We start from the raw sequence: 19,491 nt of genomic DNA on the forward strand, positions 1-19,491 counted from the left end.
ATTCTCTCCTGATATACTCTGCACTGCTGGAGGTCTCTGCTCCTTTCTCTATCTAATTCTCTCCTGATATACTCTGCACTGCTGGAGGTCTCTGCTCCTTTCTCTATCTAATTCTCTCCTGATATACTCTGCACTGCTGGAGGTCTCTGCTCCTTTCTCTATCTAATTCTCTCCTGATATACTCTGCACTACTGGAGGTCTCTGCTCCTTTCTCTATCTAATTCTCTCCTGATATACTCTGCACTGCTGGAGGTCTCTGCTCCTTTCTCTATCTAATTCTCCTCCCCTGAAATACTCTGCACTGCTGGAGGTCTCTGCTCCTTTCTCTATCTAATTCTCCTCCCCTGAAATACTCTGCACTACTGGAGAACTCTGCTCCTTTCTCTATCTAACTCTCCTCTCCTGATATACTCTGCTCTGCTGGAGGACTCTGCTCCTTTCTCTAACTCTCCTCTCCTGATATACTCTGCTCTGCTGGAGGACTCTGCTCCTTTCTCTAACTCTCCTCTCCTGATATACTCTGCTCTGCTGGAGGACTCTGCTCCTTTCTCTAACTCTCCTCTCCTGATATACTCTGCACTACTGGAGGGCTCTGCTCCTTTCTCTATCTAACTCTCCTCTCCTGATATACTCTGCACTACTAGAGGTCTCTGCTCCTTTCTCTAACTCTCCTCGCCTGATATACTCTGCACTGCTGGAGGACTCTGCTCCTTCCTCTATCTAACTCTCCTCTCCTGATATACTCTGCTCTCCTGGAGGGCTCTGCTCCTTTCTCTATCTAACTCTCCTCTCCTGATATACTCTGCTCTCCTGGAGGGCTCTGCTCCTTTCTCTATCTAACTCTCCTCTCCTGATATACTCTGCTCTCCTGGAGGGCTCTGCTCCTTTCTCTATCTAACTCTCCTCTCCTGATATACTCTGCTCTCCTGGAGGGCTCTGCTCCTTTCTCTATCTAACTCTCCTCTCCTGATATACTCTGCTCTCCTGGAGGGCTCTGCTCCTTTCTCTATCTAACTCTCCTCTCCTGATATACTCTGCTCTCCTGGAGGGCTCTGCTCCTTTCTCTATCTAACTCTCCTCTCCTGATATACTCTGCTCTCCTGGAGGGCTCTGCTCCTTTCTCTATCTAACTCTCCTCTCCTGATATACTCTGCTCTCCTGGAGGGCTCTGCTCCTTTCTCTATCTAACTCTCCTCTCCTGATATACTCTGCTCTCCTGGAGGGCTCTGCTCCTTTCTCTATCTAACTCTCCTCTCCTGATATACTCTGCTCTCCTGGAGGGCTCTGCTCCTTTCTCTATCTAACTCTCCTCTCCTGATATACTCTGCTCTCCTGGAGGGCTCTGCTCCTTTCTCTATCTAACTCTCCTCTCCTGATATACTCTGCTCTCCTGGAGGGCTCTGCTCCTTTCTCTATCTAACTCTCCTCTCCTGATATACTCTGCTCTGCTGGAGGACTCTGCTCCTTTCTCTCTCTAACTCTCCTCCTGATATACTCTGCATTGCTGGATGACTCTGCTCCTTCTGCTATCTAGTGCTGATGACCAGCCGCTAGGTCCTCACTTTACCATGTTCATAAATTGACGGGTCTCTGTGTCCCTCAGGAGCTGCTGTACATATTCCTCTGTGTGCTGCTATAGATGTGTGCCTTCAATAAAACAATTCTCTGAAATGAGAGTAACGATGGGTCTCTTTCTCTTCAGGGTAACAAACCAGTGATGGTGATGGAGTACTGGACAGGGTGGTTTGACCACTGGGGAGGGGATCACCATGTTTTTGACGTTGACCGTGAGTAGTTTCCCTTGCTGGCTTGGGATGGGTTTCGTCTTCTGCTCCAATAAGTGGAATGCAGCTTCTTTATTTCCCCCCCAGAGATGGTTTCTACTGTATCTGACGTCCTGACAAAGGAAGCCTCCATTAACCTGTATATGTTCCATGGCGGCACTAACTTCGGGTTCATGGGCGGCGCTCTGCACTTCCACGAGTATCTCTCAGATGTCACCAGTTATGGTAAGTTCATTCTCTCTATGTCTACGCAATGTGAATTCTCCTGTTAATGAATTCAGACTATAGGAGTAGTAGAGGGTCAGGTTTACATCACTACCCAATATTGATAGTTCAGTGTCACGTGAATATTGTCATGTTGAATGGCATACTTTCTTCCTGTATCTCTGTGGGGTTCCGTTGGCAAGATTTCATCTCCAGAATTCCAAGTTCTGGCTCTTTTAGGAGGCAAATGACGGCAACAAAACACCTCAGTGGATTCTACATAATGTAATATTTAGGCCCCATTCACACTGAGCGATTTATCGAGCGATTTTTGCAGCGATATCGCTCATATTTCCACGCGATATCGCTCTATGTAGCTTCTCCAATCCATTTCAATGGAGCTGTTCAAATCTCGCCGCTCAATTTCGCTTGTAGCTTGTTGCTCCTACATGACCCTTTTTTCTGCGGATTTCGAGCAATTTTGCTCCTGATTGCATACAGACCAATAGGAAAAAGTCGCGCAACGTAGCGCGACAAGTTGCGCAATATCGCACATATAAAATTGCGTGAAAAATTGCGCGATTTTCATGTCGCTCAGTGTGAATGGGGCCTAAAGCAAACCTCTAGAGTGAAATATAGAGGTTGCCATAACGGAACTCCCCTTCTAGTTACTTTGCTGTCCTGGTGATCCAGAGCCTTTAACACTTTGAGCCACTGAATACAAACATATATGAATGATACACATGAAACACACGCAGTGACCGGCCATGGGTGCACAGCCTCTCCGAGATCCACCTTCTGCCCTTCAGACATATAAACACATAAGCCACACGCTGCTGTGTTTTTGTGCTGAACCGCAACAAGCTTTATTGGTGCCAGATCACATCATTCTTTTACCCATTGGACAGGACTCTGCACCCAGACGCGTTTCACCCAATGATCTTATTATTATGAAGTGGTTGAGCCAAGGAGGGTGGGAACCTATATCCTGCACCCCAGCTCCCACAATACAATGCAGTTAAAGCTGCAGTGTTAGAGTGACTGTTACTGGTCCATGACTTTGATTCGTGTCACATGCAAATTTAAAGTCATAGTGAAATCGGAGTTCCTCATCTGCATACATTTTCTAGGTCAGTGACCTGAGAAAGTAGTAGTGTTTAGGTGACGTCCTCTCATACTTTACAATGAGGTAGTCCTGGTAGTGATGTATTATTATTGTATTGTCCTCTTATGTGTGCGGTTTGTATGAGATCTTTTTGCCTTTTGTAGATTATGATGCTCCGCTGACTGAGGCCGGGGATTACACAACCAAATATTTCAAACTGCGAGAAGTATTCAGCAAGCACTATGGTGATTTTCTTCGTTATAAATGTTATATATATTTTATGACGGGCATGTGACCTCATTTCCATGTGAAGGGGGATCAGAGAAATGCTCCATACAAATTACATCTGGTGCCTAACTTTTGAGGTTTTCTCTAGTTGTTGTCAATGGAACTGGCTCCTAAAAAGAATCTTGCTGGCTCCTGGATTGGACAGACTGGCTCCTGAATGTCATATTCATTTGTACATCCCTGAAGGGCAGTAGTAAAGGGTCCAAGGTCACCCAGATTCAGGGGCCCAATTATCCACTCATTTAGGGTAACCCTAGGGAGTGGGGAGTGAGCACTTATGGACTATCAGAAGTGCTCATTATCACACAACTTATTGAACAATTTTGTGCGTCAGGGCAAGGAATGTTTTGGCCAAATCAGCATATTTATGACAATGGTCATTTAAGGTTTATATTAGGATAGGTGTGTGAGATACCACTGGACCTTGATGGGGAGAGCACTCAACTCACAGAAGAGAGGAATGATTGGCCCAGGCAATGGTCATCTCATGTCTATGTCGGGTTAGATGTGTGAGGTACCATTGGACCTTGTGGGGGAGAGCACTCAACTCACAGAAGAACTCAGGAATGATTGGCCCAGGCAATGGTCATCTCATGTGTATGTTGGGGTAGGTGTGGTACTACTGGACCTTGATGGGGAGAGCCCTCAACTCATGGAAGAACATAGGAATGATTGGCCCAGGCAATGGTCATCTCATGATTATGTCAGGTTAGGTGCGAATGGTACTCCTGGACCTTGTGGAGGAGAGCCCTCAACTCATGGAAGAAGTCAGGAGCGATTGACCCTTCAAAGTAGCGTGTGATGGAAGGTTTGAGTGATGTAGAGCTACGGTTCGATTCTTTGTTGCATTCCAGACTTGTGCAACTTTGTACGCACAGTCAATGTAAGATTTTTTTATATGGTGCTCCTCACTCACTGTTACCACCATCTCATGTCAATCAATAGTCTCCCTAACACAGATATAGAATCCATTTCACTGTCATATGTGTTTGATTCTACAGCGGAGCCACTACTACCCCCACCCTCCCTGCTGCCAAAAGGAGCTTACGGTGCCGTAACACTGAAGCGGAGCGTGTCACTGTGGGACATCCTGCATCTGACAGGAGAGGTAAGCGGGGAGGAGGGGATATTTTCTTACCTGCTTGGTTTATACCAGACCTGAAGTCAGCAGTTTTCTGGTTCATTTAGATTGGCGTACACGTCCGTACAGTGTGCACGCCCATAAAAAGACCCGATCCCGGAAGCGCCAGGTGCTGGTTGTAATTGCGTCCAATAACACGTGGTCACACGCACACCTGAACCTGCACATCCGTATGTCCATCTGAATGAGCCCTTATGGTTTGACCCGCATAGTTTCAAAAGGGGCATCACTAAAGCATTATGTTCATTTTGTAGACCAGACAATGAAATCTAGTGAATTGTATTCTCTATAATATTCATTAGGTTTATACATTGGCTGTCTCATCGACAACCAATAGAATACTTTAATAGCTAACCCATGTAAAAAAAAAAATGCCTGCCATTTGTTAAAGGAGAACTATGGGGTTAAGGCTTTTCCCCATAGCTCTCCTTAGGGTAACGGGAGGACACAAACTAGCGTCCTCCTGTCACCCTAGGCTCAGTATACCGTGAGCTGTAGCATCGATGTCGAGATCCGCCCAGCTGCGTGAGTGACAGCTGGCTCTGCCTATCTAGAGGCAGAGCCAGCTGTACCCTCCCCCGTCCGTTCCGCCAGTCAGCGCTGGCGGGGAGGGGGGAATCCAGCCCCTCCCCTGTCACGGCAGAGAGCTGTGACAGGATCGAGAAGTGGGCGAACGCCGGTATGTGTTCGCTCACCTCCCGATCTACTGAGCCAACCTGTGACAATGAGACTGTCAGAACTATGAGGTGAGTGAAAAGCACTCACCTCATAGTTCTCCTTTAAAGGAAGAACAACAATCAGTAACAAATATACAAAGTAGACAATTGTTTCCGCCTGGTCTGTGCTGGTTTTGGATTAATCAGTTTACTGTAATCAATGTAGTGAAATATAATCAACAATGATGACCCTGGTGGCCATGATAGACCCTCATGTGGTGATACCCCCCAACCAAACTCAAAGCCCCAATTTTTCTGGGTTTTGAGCACCTTTGAATAGTTGGATCTTTGAAACTTGTGCCCCGGATGAACCCCTGATATTCTGTTTCACTTTCATCCTTGGCTCTCTGTCTGCAGCCATTCAAGTCAGAGGTTCCAGTAAACATGGAGAACTTGCCGGTGAACAATGGAAACGGACAGTCCTACGGCTACATTTTATATGAGGCGGTGATATATGGAGGAGGAAAGTTCCAGACCAAAGGACATGTCAGGGACCGAGCACAGGTACCGTCTCAGTTGCTGTACTCCTTTGTTATCGGATACATATAATGTGTGAGTAGAGACACAGTGTGATTATGTGTCTATTACAGGTCTTCGTGAGCAGTCAGTTAGTGGGATTCGTAGACTATAAGAACCAGGAGCTGGACATTGCAGAGGTCCCTGTAAGTAACCAGCACATTTCATATGCCCACATATTCCTCAGATGATTTCTAGGTGGAGTAAGATACAGGAAGTGAATGCGACATCGCCACTAGTGACCAATCAAATCCCTTTGTCCTACAGAGCAGTTTAGAGTCCTGGTAGCCATTGATTAATGTGGAAAGTTTGGACCCTGCATTGACGAACTCAAGTTATTAAAGATCAGAACACACAAGGTTCCATCTTCAAGCGTTGTACAATACATATAGTGCCTGATGAGAGGACTCAACGGGTCACAAAATCCGGCATCTTTGATAAATAAAAGTGGACGTCCAGCCAAAATCTTTCTTCTTGGTTTTGGATAAAATAAGGAAGGGTTGTAACTCCTGAGAAGGTTTCCTGCCATCCTGGGCTCCATCACAGAGACTTTCTTTAGCAGAGCAGTGAAAAGCTTAACCCCCTGTCACATTTTCATAGGTGTCCCTGTTGCAGCTTTTCCCTCTACTCCTGTCTGGTAAAACATTGTCAACAGGACAGGAAGCGGAGTGACATCTCTCTAATGGAGCCCTGAATGTCACTAAGAATCCGATAGGTGTTATTATTGTTATTATACAGGATTTATATAGCGCCGGCAGACATTACAATCACAATACCATTCAAGACAAGATGGTAAGGAGGGCCCTGCCCCTGAGGGCTTACAATCTAAAAGCTATAGTCCTTCCTTACTCTATCCAAAACTTAAAAAACATGTTGTTACCTGAACTTACAATTTAATTGAGCCAATAAAGGTTATTTATTAAAGAGACCCTGTCACCAGACCATTTATTTCAGCAACATTTCCCATGAAGTGATATGTGCATTTAACATTTGTGTAAAAGCCTCCTTTGTTTCAACATCCAAAACCCCCGAGACTGCTGCTGGGCACCGCCATCTTGAATGTGATGTGAGCTGCCCTAGCAGTGTGAACTGACACTCGAGTGACTCTATAATACTTCCTTTCACGTCACCCTTGGCAGCTACATAAATGGTCATGTAGGGAAATGAGGGATGGGGGGTATAGACATGCCTGGAAGAGGAGAGCGCTACGACACGCAAAGTGTCATAGGGGGCTGTGCGTGTGTATTGACTCCTTCTGCAATAGTCAGATTTTAAAGCAAGCTCAGAGACATAAGTGAATAAAAAAAGGAAATGTGCTACTTAATAAGCATTTTAAAATAGTTGATGGTAGCGGGGCCTCTATAAACTCTAAACTTAGAACAGTGAATGGTCCCCGCATGTCCAAAACATGTTCTCACTTGACAATTCCTTTCTAAAGAGCATCTGTCCTGTAGAGGTAAATATAATGCTGTGGAACTGTTGGGTGCAGGAGGTGGGTCTGTTTCTGATTGTAGTGCCCACAATGGAAGGTGCCAAGCCGGGCCGGATTTCCCACAAGGCCCGGCCTCGGGGCAAAAGGGGTGTGGAATTTCTATCGCCCGACACCCGGGACATTCGGTGCCGGGTGGGTAGTTTTTTTTTCTATATTTAGCCCTGCTTCAGGCAAGCAGGGCTAAATGTAGAGCAAGGAAGCTGCTGCTGGTTTTGTACAAGTGATCTCTAACCCTGACGCCCTTGCCATCTGGTTGCCATTCTCCTTTAAGGGGGAGAGGGTATGGCGTGTATCGGGGCGCATTGAGGAACCTGGCCTTGGGGCAGCAGAGAGTAAATCCGGCCCTGGTGCCAAGCACAACCAGTAAGAAAGAGTAGAAAGTCACCAGCACCCCAAACCGTCTTTTCCAAAATGTATTACGGTATCACTAAGTTGCTCTGAGCATGGAGACCTTGCAAGGCTGTGAAATGTTGTCATTTTGACCTTATTTGACAATATGGGGTGTACCTATAAAAAAATACAAACGAAAGTTGCAAAGCCATCCATCCTGTGAAACTGCATGTACATTTGTTCTGTGCGAATGGAGGCAAATACAAATGTTATTTTTGTGCCAGGTCAAATGTAATTAATTTATAAGATTACAGTGGTTCCGCATTGTGGCCACTAGATCCCGCATTGTGGCCACTAGATGGAGATGGACGGATCTTAGAAAATACATACTTATTACCTGTGGTCCTTGGAGCCATCTAGTGGCCATAATGTGTATTTTTCTGATTCACTAATCTTCTGAATGAAATACATTTGACCTGGAAAGAAAATATACTAAAACAACATTTAGCAAATTCTTTTATACCTGCACTCCTATGTGTTCGTAATAAATGTTGCAAATACATGTTTGCAGCGCTGGTGGCTTTCTACTCTTTACTTTTGAAAATTCAAAGCACTGCCATAGGTGACACCAAACTCTCCTACAGCCTAATTGCCATACAGCTGCCATAAATCTAGTCAGTGTGGCTCAGCTGTACAAGAATGGGGATGATCTAATATAGCCGACAGAGCTGAACTTGTATAAGAAGAGCAGCTTAAGGCCTCATTCACACGAGAAAAGGGCGGCACGTACAGCTCCGTGCTGCGTGGAGGGCCGTATCGGGCAGCTCCCGGGAAGGACAGGTGCTGCGTGTGATTAGTACGCAGCCCCTGTCCTTCTCTATGGGACTACGCGGCTGTACGCCACCCTACGCTCACCCGCCCTGCACGTCTGTTGCGGGTGTCCGTACTTGTACGCTGACGGGATGGATCCTGTCTGCGTACGAGCCGGGACACCCGCACCCGTACGGACCTGCACTTGAGGTGAGCGTAGGGCGGCGTATGGCCGTGTACTCCAATAGAGAAGGACGGGGGCTGCGTACTAATCACACGCAGCACCTGTCCTTCCCGGGAGCTGCCCGATACGTCCGCGTATGCAGCACCGAGCTGTACGTGCCGGCTCTTAGCAGTGTGAATGAGGCCTTAAGCTCAAATATGGGCTGGCCCAGGAAAATAAAAGGGGAGTTATTTGTCAAGCTGGAATGTCACATGTCCATAGAATGAATACATATGTATGTTATGACCACCTTATATACCAAAGGTAGCTATACTACAGCCCTCCAGCTGTGATGAAACTACAAATCTCCCCATGCACCTGCCCCTGACAGTCATGCCTGTGGCTGTCAGAGTCATGCAATGCCTCATGGGAGTTTCCTCAACAGCTGAAGGGCCGAAGTTTGGCTTCCCCTGTTATATAGGGATCAGTGGGGAGCTCCCTGGCCTTCTGTTATATGGTAAGGGAACTTCTCAATGATCAATTCTTGATATTCTCAAGTAAACAGTACAAATGGCTATAACCGTGATCACCGTGATAAGACGCACCAATGTTGGTTTAATTTTTATTCAAAGGGTTATAGAAAGCTTCGAATATTAGTAGAGAACTGTGGACGAGTTAACTATGGAACCAGAATAAATGATCAGCGTAAAGGTATCCATATATTATTGTATTATTAACATTTGGGGGGCAAGGAATATATCCAATAATTAACTCAATTGACTTTTTATGTTGTGATTCACGGCCGCCCCCTCGACCAAAAAATGACCTCTGCAAAACACAAGGGACTTGTCAGGAACACTGCACACAGCAGATGGCGTCTGCGCATGCGTGCGAGCACGGCGTGACCCGCAGTGTCGGCCCGGGCCGTGCACTTTCGCGTAGACGTCCGTGCGTGCGCGCAGCACGTCGCGTGCGCGCAGCACGTCACGTGCGCGCATCTGCGACGTGTTGTGGCGCCAAACGGGCTATTTAAACTCAGCTCCTCCATGTCTCCAGTGCTGAGTACTCTTTCAGCTTGTGCCTAGTATCCTGTGTCTGTTCCTTGGTTTATTAGTTGTTGGTTTTGACTCCGGCTTGCTCCTGACTCCGCTGACCTTCTGGTATCCTGATCCTGGCTTGTCTAGACGATTCCCCTGCTCCCTGCCTGTTCCTGCATTGCCCGCTTGTTACCAAACCCGGCCTGTGACCCGACCACGAGATTGCCTTATGCCATACAACCTCTCTGCCCGCACGTTGCTGATCCGGTCTGCCTGACTCCGTTTACTCTCTGTCTGCCTCCCTGCTGTGCGTTTATATTATTCCTCACGGCAAGAGACCGTACGAGTTACCCTCTGGTACCGAAGTCCTCATCCAGGCACTCGTGCCCCGCTGTGCCCCAGACTACCTGTCTTCTCTACCAGGCTTTCTGGGACCAGAGTTGCAAGAGAGGGGCCGCCCTCGTCATCTCAAGCTCCATCTGGTACGTGACAGGACTGTGCGCCTCATCAGATGTGACTGGGGGGGAAATGCTGCAACTTTGTAACCTTGTTTTATATAATATGCGCTGGCGGAACTACCAGGGTTACAACGGTCGCATGTGTGACCAGGTCCTGGCGTTCAACCACTTGGGAGGGGCCCAGAAAAAAAGAAGAAGGCCCGGCCCCATTAACCGCTGAGGTGGGGACATTGCCTCTTGGGACAACACACATGCACTACCCTGGTAACCGCAGAGGAGGTGACATTTTTTGATGGAGGGGATGGGGGGGCCTTCATGGTTTCTTGCACCGGGGCCCTGAGGTTCAAGTTACACCTCTAACAATATACACTCTGCGGGGAGGAGGGAAAGGGAAAAAGGGGGGAAATCTGTACTTGGTTCTTCCATTGATGATTTCCATTGCAGCGTGGTAATAAAAGGAGGTGGAGCAACATGAACAGGGGTGAGGGACATAGCAATCATGTGAACATGTTATAACTGGAGAGGCGCACTCCCTTTGTGTAACTTCTTGTCCAGCCCGAAAACTACCAGTACGCTTTAGCGTATCTGTCACAAAGCTGAATACCTGTATGAGAAGCATCGCATGGAAACTGCCTTCCTGCTTCGAAGTTCCGCGTCACGCATGTCTTATTGAAGCTGAGTAGGTTCAGCTTCTTTGCACCAGCATATTTTTTATTGCTTGGTAACAGGTTCCCTTTAAATGCACTTGTGCATGTTAACCCTTCAGCGGCACTGTCTTGCTCTTGAGGTCGAGACTATATGAGCAATTCTTTAGTCCAGTAAACCGCCAGATTTCCAGCAGTTATTGCCGTATGTGGCAACTAAATGAGGCCACTAATGAGGGTGGATTACGCTCATGTGATCACTCGGTGGCATCAGTTATGAATCCAGTTGTGGTCAATCAGAGCTACCAGCAATTATCAAAAATACAGATTAAAGAGGCTCTGGCATCTCATAACTTGTCTGTGCAATCATGTGAAGGAACACGTCAACCAAGCTCACTGGCTCTGGCGAGGCAGCTCACACGCAGCTAGGATTTCCTCAATGGGTGGTGGCTCAAAGCATACAAATACAGAAAGGAGCGCCGGACCACGCGGATGAGATTGTCCAAAATAATGTTGTTGATAAATTGGACATATAAAAAGATTCAACGCATTTCGAGGGGAACCCAGTCCCCCTTCATTACGGATCAACACAGCTTTAAACTAGGGATGCACTGATACCAGTTTTTCGTTATCGAGTACAAATACCAATTTTTTTTTCTCCGGTACTCGCTGATACCAAATAACGATACCGGAAGTCCCACTGCTTAGCCGGGAAGCCGGGCAATGTGTAATGACTCGCCGCCTGGCTTCCCAAATAGCCGGGAAGCCGTTTCCATGCTCGCTCGTCACCAGGTGATATGGAAGCATGGAGCCGGCTTTCTGGCCAGTCAGGAAGCCAGGATGGGCGGGTAATGACTCGCTGCCCAGCTTCCTGATTGGCCAGCTTCTCGACCAATCAGGAAGCCAGGGGGCGAGTCATTACATGCTGCCAAGCTTCCTGACTGGCCAGGAAGCCGGCAGGTGACGAGGAAGCATGGAGCCAGCTTTCTGGCCAAACAGGAAGCCAGGAGGCAGGTAATCACTCACTGCCCGGCTTCCTTATTGGCCAGCTTCCCGACCAATCAGAAAGCTGGGCGGTGAGTCATTACCCACCCTCCTGGCTCCATGATTGGCCAGAAAGCCAGCTCCTTGCTCCCTGGTGATGAGGGAGCATGGAGCCAACTTCCCAGCCAATCAGGAAGCCAGGCAGCGTGTAATGACTCGCTGCTCAGCTTCCTGATACCGGAAGTTCCAGCATCGGATGCATTTGGGTGAGTATGAGTACTCGTCCAAATACTCGGTATTGGCACTGATACTAGTATCGGTATCGGTGCATCCCTGGTTAAAACTTGAATGTACTTGTGGAGTGATGGTTTAATGGTTGCTGAGTGGTTGCTGTTATATTATTACTCCACAAGGAGAGTTTCATTTCAGACCTAATACAGATCTGTGCGGTTACTGTGTCTTCTGAGTCCATTCAAGTTTTATCCCGTGTTGAGCCCTGATGAAGGAGGAGTTGTTTGCCCCTGAAATGTGTTGGCTGGTTTTATATGACCAGTTTATCAACAACTACAATGATATTGTCCCCTTAACCCTTTTGGCCTGGTGTTCCATTCTGTATTTCTATGGTACAAACAATTTTCAAACACCTTTCATAGCAGTGCATGACGATGACTAAGTGTCTATCACTTATGGGAAAGTTTGTGAGGATTCTGAGGGCTGTGTTCGATGTCGCTGAACATCATCCATGTGTTTGGGCCTCAGGTGGTCCTCATACTATCTTGTTTCCTCTGTCTCAGGTCTGGTCGGTGATGTGTATCTCAGGGAAGTTCCTCTCAGGAATTTCAAGATCTACAGCCTGGACATGAACTCAACTTTCATAAACAGGTAAGCGTCCTTCCTTTTACCGATCAATAAAGTTTGATATGTGTCACGGGGTGACACCGCGAGATGAAACATTCAAATGTGAAAAGGAGCTGCCATAGACTAAATAATAGCATGCGATGTCAAGCCGCAGTTTCTAAAGCCAGCAAAATACTTTCTTGTATTAGAAGAGGTCTAGACTCCAGAGATGGAGACGTCATCCTGCCCCTGTACAAAGCATTAATAAGACCTCATCTGTCTCCATCCTCCCTTGTATTATACAGGGTATAGACTCCAAAGAGAGATACATCTTCCTGCACCTGTTCCAAGCATTAGTAAGACCTCATCTGGAATATACAGTTCAGTTTTGGGCACCAGTTCACAAAAAGGATGTTAAGGGGGGACATGATCACAATGTATAAATACATAAGTGGTTCATATAAAGAGCTTGGTGCCAAATGATTCACTTTAAGATCACTGCAAAGGACAAGGGGGCACACTTTGCATCTGGAGGAAAAGAGGTTTAAGCTTTGCATACGGAAGGGATTCTTCGCAGTTCGAGCTGTGAAAATGTGGAATAGACTCCCCCAGGAGATAGTTCTAGCGAGCTCAGTTAACTGTTTTAAAAAAAAAATGCGCAGAGTATTACTGGATATTGAGTTCTTATCGGTATATTAAGCATCAGAGATTGTTGATCCCCGGAATATCTGATTGCCTTATGGGATCAGAAAGGAATTTCCCCCCCCTGTTGGAGCAAATTGAACCGTGCTTTATAGGGGGTTTTTGCCTTCCTCTGGAACAACAATGTGGGAATAGCGTTCTGTTTTAGATTTGTCGGGTTTTTTTTTCATATCTCTATAGGTTGACGATGGACTTGTGTCTTTTTTCAACCTGACTAACTATGTAACTATGTATGTGCTTGGGAAGGTTTCCTTTCCTCCTCCTCAGTGTATGTAACCCTTAACAATGAACTTCTCTCATGTGCTGCCTTTTTGGTCTATTAAATTCCCCATTGAAGGCATTTTGTTTTATCTATTCTACAAATGCAAAAAAAACTACAGAGATCCAGTGAATGTGCAACTTCCTGTGCTCTCTGAAGCAGTGCTATCCGCTCTACCTTGATCTCTCTTTGGACTTCAGCATACCTCTCATCTCTGTTATGATCAGAAGAGGAGGAGGCGTTCAGTAGTGCTGCCCTAGGGTGACACTACTACTCCTACTCCTTGCTACTCCTCCATTTTTATTTTTTTTTACATAACTGGGTTTTAGTCTTTCTAGAATGACACAGATGTTATGCCATTAAGTTGTTGTTTTTTGTGGAGTTCTCCTTTAAACCCTTGTGTCCTTGTTAAGTCTGAACAGTGTCCAATGGTCCGATGTGAGCGAGGAGAAGACGAGCCCGTTGTTCTTTGAAGGGTTTTTACAAATCAGTTTCTCTCCACTGGACACTTACCTGAGCATGAAGGTAAGTCCCAATAATTATGTATTTCAGTGCTTCATGTGTGCTGGGGGTGCTTTTCAGTGTGAGCCAGCCTGACACAGAGACCTCCTCTCCTCACCCAATTGGACTAACACTGGATACACGCATCAATTTTCGGTTCACAATTAATAGGAAATATTGAGCATTTTTGTGATTTTTTTTTTTTTCTGGACGGATATGTTTTCTCGGCTCTACAACAGGATCCTCGTTAAGATCTTTTTCGTGTTCAGCTGACTTTTATTTCTCATTTTCTATAGAGATCAGAGAATTATAAATGTGCTCAGGTAGGCCATGCACCGAGCTAAAAGTCTTCAATCTGTCCCATTGTTTCCTGTCTGCTGCAACCTAAAGAAGAGTAATGCCCACGTGTGCGCTCGTTTTTTTGAGAGATAAATATTTAAGCACTCTGGAAAAATCACAAACTTACCCTGACACATATCCTTTAAATCATCGGTTCTCAACTTGTGTAACCTCAGGACCCACATTTGTCCTCGGTCATTAAGTTGTGACCCAAGTCGCACTGCAATGGAACGCATGGTATTCGGGTATCTTGTGTTCTGGGGCCGACAAGTGAACGATAGGTGGGAAGTGCCATTCAAATGAAACGCAACATACCTCCCACACCAAAACGTGTAGTAAGTGTGATTGCGTGGTGCAGTGCATTAGTCGCACGGAACTGTACGATTATTTCACTGTACTAGTGTGAACGGGCCCTCAAAAACATCGACAGACACACACAACCACAGACACAATCTCACACACTTACAGACGTTCGCGCACACACATACACTTTTTTATAAGATCCTCCCAGTCTCTCTACCTTGGATCCTCAGCCTGGGGTCCAGTGTGGGCTGCTGTGCTGTGACGGAGCTCCATCCATATGTGCATTGCTTGTACAACCCCTTGTGTGACCTGTAGAGGTGCCGGGAGCCAGAATGTGACGTCACTCCGGTTCAGGCACCTCTACAGGACATGCGAGGAAGCTGTAAGCAATGGAGGTATGGATGGAGCTCCCTCGCGGCCATAGCTCCAGCCCACCCCGCCTCAAGCTGACACTCTGAAAATGGTCCCTGACATCTACAGGGGCCTCAAAAATGAAGGCCCCCTGTAGATGTCAGGGACCACATTTGAGGCCCCCATTAGATGTCAGGGACCACATTTGAGGCCCCCTGTAGATGTCAGGGACCACATTTGAGGCCCCCTGTAGATGTCAGGGACCACATTTGAGGCCACCCGTAGATGTCGGGGACCACATTTGAGGCCCCCCGTAGATGTCAGGGACCACATTTGAGGCCCCCTGTAGATGTCAGGGACCACATTTGGGGCCCCCCTGTATCTAGTAAGTTGCCCACCACTGTTCTTTACTGACTCTTTGTCCATGTCTTCTTTTCTGTCCTGTGCTGGTCTCAGGGCTGGAAGAAGGGAGCGGTGTTTGTGAACGGGAAGAACCTGGGTCGGTACTGGAAGATTGGACCTCAAGAGACCCTTTATGTCCCTGGAACCTGGCTCTGGCCAGGAGTAAATAAGGTGAGCTCATTATCCATTGCCTCCTGCTGCCCATTACACAATCTGATTCTCCAGTAACCTCATTTGTTCCTGCAGATCACTATCTTTGAAGAAGAAGAGGCTGGAAGTTCTCTATACTCTGTGGACGCTCCCACCCTTGGGAGAGTCCAGTATGTGGACTAGCCAGATGCAGAGAGGCGGCAGTGACACATCTGGAACCGGCAAGCACAACCCAACTCACCAGTGTCATGGCTCTAGGCGGTTAGAAGTGTAGAGGTTGTGATTGTATGGGTCTTTCTTGGCACCGGCGTTGGTCCTCACCGTTCACTACAGTTAAAAGCCAGGAATGTTCCGGAATTCTCGGAAGGTGTCCTTATACTTACTTTCTTTTCTGTGGAATTAATGGACACCGATGGTCCGATTTTCTAAGGCAAATAGGCATCTCGGTTTAACTTCTGAACCAAACAAATCCTTCCGAACGTGAAACGGCTCAATCCTTCCAAAGGCTTCCCTTCTTGTTGAAGCTCCAAATACTTCATGTAGAATTTACCTCAGGTGCCCACGGACTGTTCTTGTTTATAAAATGTTATTTTTAATGTATTTTTTAAACTGTTGATATGGATAATATTGATTGGAATTGTTAATGTTAAAACAAGGGTCTTCCTTTTTGCTAATTTTATATGAAATAAATAAACTGTTCTGTTTTGTGATGTTTATTTTAAAATGGATCTGCGGTTGTGAATTCTTCAGGAAGCCTCTGTAACAAGATATCTGGCTTGGCCAAACTGCACCATTCTCAACTTGTATGGTTGAGAACGGGTTGGTTAAATCACCATTTGGCATCTCGCGGAGATCCTCATTGGTGAGATTTCCCAGAAGTAGCTTGTGTCTCCACTAGGGATGCACCGATAACGCTATTTTGAGCACGAGTAGCGATCATTTTTTTTCCAGTACTCGCCGATACCAAATACCGAGTACCGGAAGTCCCATTCAGGAAGCCAGGTGGCGTGTAAAGACTCGCCACCCGGCTTCCCGATTAACAAGAAAGCCGTCCCAGCCTGTCCCCTCTCACCTCGGTATGTCCAGCTTGTCACCCCTGGGGACTCTCCAGCCAGAAACGGTCTTCCTCCGGTACCCAGCCGGAGCCGTCTTGCTGGCCAATCATGGGAGCCGGGCGCCGTGTAATGACGCGGCGCCCTGCTTTCTGATTGGCCGGGAGGCCGGCTCCATGCTCCCTCGTCATGAGATGACGAGGGAGCATGAAGCCAGAATGCCGGGCGCTGCGTCTTTACACGGCGCCCGGCTTCCTGATTGGCCAGCTTCCCGACCAATCAGGAAGCCTGGCAGCGCGTCATTACACACTACCCGGCTTCCTGATGAGATGACGAGGGAGCATGAAGTCGGCTTCCCGGCCAATCAGAATGCCGGGCGCTGCGTCTTTACACGGCGCCCGGCTTCCTGATTGGCCAGCTTCCCGACCAATCAGGAAGCCTGGCAGCGCGTCATTACACACTACCCGGCTTCCTGATGAGATGACGAGGGAGCATGAAGTCGGCTTCCCGGCCAATCAGGAAACCGGGCAGCGTGAAATGACGCGCTGCCCGGCTTCCTGATACAGGAAGTACTCGTGTTAGGCATTGGGGCGAGTACTCGCCCAAATACTCGGTATCGATACCGATACTAGTATCGGTATCGGTGCATCCCTAGTCTCCATCCCTCCATTCAGGCTTTAGGAAAGGTGACTGTGTCGGGGGGGGGGACGCCTGTAGGCGTTGTACATGAAGGTTTTAGTATGTGATGGAGCAGTGCGTACAGCAAGTATTTGCAAAGCATTCAGCAAGTTTTGTTGAAGTCTTTTTAGCACCATTTAGCTCCAGTCTGGTATTGTTCAAGCCGGGAATAAAGAAATAAGAATCCATCGGCTATGATAGATGACATCATGCAAGAGAGGGGAAAAAAAATCACATTTCTAAAAAAGGACGAGACATTTTATCAAATATTTATCACGGTTCTGATGTGCATGCAGACAGGGATATGTAGAAAGTACTCAGCCCAAATTCTCCAATACTACTCCTATACCAGAACTTCCGGTCCTCTGACCGGCAGTGCTGTGGGAGAACGTGGAGCCGGCTTCCCAGCCAATCTGGAAGCTGGGCGGCGGGTAATGACTCGTGCCCGGCTTCCTAATTGGACGGGAAGCCGGCTCCACGCTGTTTGGCCGGCTCCATGCTCATTGACTGGGAAGCTGGCTTTCCTACCACAAAGCATCTTGCCGGCCAAACAGTTTTGAGCTGGGCAATCAAGAAGCTGGGTGTCGGATAATGACACGCCGCCTGGTTTCCTGATTGGCCGGAAAGCTGGCTCCATGCTAGCGGAAGTATCGGTGAGTAACGAAAGATAAATATCAGTACTCGATATCGGAAAACCGGCACCAGTGCATCCCTATGGATATATAAACGTACTTATTGAAGATGCCTATAGCATGTAGTTCCTCAATACACCGACACAATTTTACTCAGCCCAGTGAAGATGTACTTCCTTGTATCAGCACTCTCACAGAGCCGGCCTTCTGAACAATGTAACATCATCACTTGCTGGAAGCAATGCATGATGGGTTTTGTAGTCTAGAGATGGAGATTGCATCACATCAAGCAGCAGGGAAAGAGATGCAAAGCACACTGGGAGTCCAGGAAATTGTCGGAAGTGATGGGCAGATGGAAGGCCGCACTCACTACATAAAAGGGATCTTTTTGGAGTAAGCTTTGATTGTATTATCAGATACAACTCCAGTATATGTATTCCTATTACAATGCTGATGTCATAACAGGAGAGGATGTGATGGGGCTTTACAAGTCATTTAAAGTAACAGCACTCATAGTAAGATCTGTGTTTACTCTCGGCAAACAAGCTGAAGGAGGCTCCATAGCAGGGGTGCCCACAATTTTATGTGTTAATGTGATCTACTTTTCAAATGACGAGCTTTGTGAGATCTACCAACAAAAAAACCTCCCTCGCTGTCTCTCTCTCCTGGCTGTCTCTCCTTCCTCATCCACCTGGCTGTCTCTCCTTCCTCATCCACCTGGCTGTCTCTCCTTCCTCATCCTCCTGGCTGTCTCTCCTTCCTCATCCTCCTGGCTGTCTCTCCTTCCTCATCCTCCTGGCTGTCTCTCCTGGCTCATCCTCCTGGCTGTCTCTCCTCTCCTGGCCGTCTCTCTCCCCTGGCTGTCTCTCCTGGCTCATCCTCCTGTCTGTCTCTCCTGGCTGTCTTTCCTCTCTCTCTCCTGGCTGTCATTTCTTGTTTTCTCTCCTGGCTGTCTCTCTTCACTCTCTTGGCCGTCTCTCCTTGCTCTCTCCCCTGGCTGTCTCGCCTCTCTCTTTCCTGGCTGTCTCTCATTACTCTCTCCCCTGGCTGTCTCTCCTCTCCCCTGGCTGTCTCTCCTCTCTCCTGTCTGTCTCTCCCCGCTCTCTCTCCTGGCTCACCTTGCTGTATTTTGCACCAGGCTGTGTAAACTAATATTCTTTGATGTAATACATTGCACTTCAACCACCAGTATCCACCAGAAAGGTGTCGGGAAGCTCCGCTCAGCAGACTCAGGCTAATAGGTAATCATGTGTGCACAGCTAAATAAATATACCAACATGGAATAAAGGGGCCGCCATTCCCCCCCTTCCTGATCTACCAGCATCAGCTTTGAGAGCTACTGCTAGATCACCATCTACCTAATGGGCACCCCTGATCTAGAGCATATCGCGCAATCTTTATTAAGTCATGTACCATCCTAAGGGAATCCGGAACTGTAATGTGTAACAATTCAAGCCTTGTACAACCTGAGACTTCAGTTTGACAACAGCTGGTCAACCATCAATTACGAAGCCATTTCAAGAAATGATCTACAAGAGTCTTTTAACCACTTGCTGACCGGGGTGTTTCACCTCCTTCCTGGCCAGGCAATTTTTCAGTATTCAGCGCTGCGG

General features: G+C 47.3%; 1 protein-coding gene across 1 annotated transcript in view; it reads left to right on the top strand.

The window, feature by feature from the left end:
* GLB1L2 (galactosidase beta 1 like 2) overlaps window positions 1–15,724 on the top strand; it is a 37,619-nt gene extending 21,895 nt beyond the window's left edge. The window contains exons 8-18 of the mRNA XM_018560891.1: window positions 1,703–1,787; window positions 1,872–2,009; window positions 3,258–3,338; window positions 4,383–4,489; window positions 5,596–5,742; window positions 5,829–5,900; window positions 9,182–9,260; window positions 12,467–12,554; window positions 13,884–13,995; window positions 15,421–15,537; window positions 15,613–15,724. Coding sequence (XP_018416393.1) covers window positions 1,703–1,787; window positions 1,872–2,009; window positions 3,258–3,338; window positions 4,383–4,489; window positions 5,596–5,742; window positions 5,829–5,900; window positions 9,182–9,260; window positions 12,467–12,554; window positions 13,884–13,995; window positions 15,421–15,537; window positions 15,613–15,699 — 1,113 coding nt within the window. The 3' untranslated portion in view covers window positions 15,700–15,724. The remainder of the gene's footprint in view (window positions 1–1,702; window positions 1,788–1,871; window positions 2,010–3,257; window positions 3,339–4,382; window positions 4,490–5,595; window positions 5,743–5,828; window positions 5,901–9,181; window positions 9,261–12,466; window positions 12,555–13,883; window positions 13,996–15,420; window positions 15,538–15,612) is intronic.
* Window positions 15,725–19,491: the final 3,767 nt, after the last annotated feature.

This window comes from Nanorana parkeri, unplaced genomic scaffold (assembly GCF_000935625.1).
Source record: "Nanorana parkeri isolate BGI_ZX_2015 unplaced genomic scaffold, ASM93562v1 scaffold485, whole genome shotgun sequence".
Taxonomy (NCBI): Eukaryota; Metazoa; Chordata; class Amphibia; order Anura; family Dicroglossidae; genus Nanorana; species Nanorana parkeri.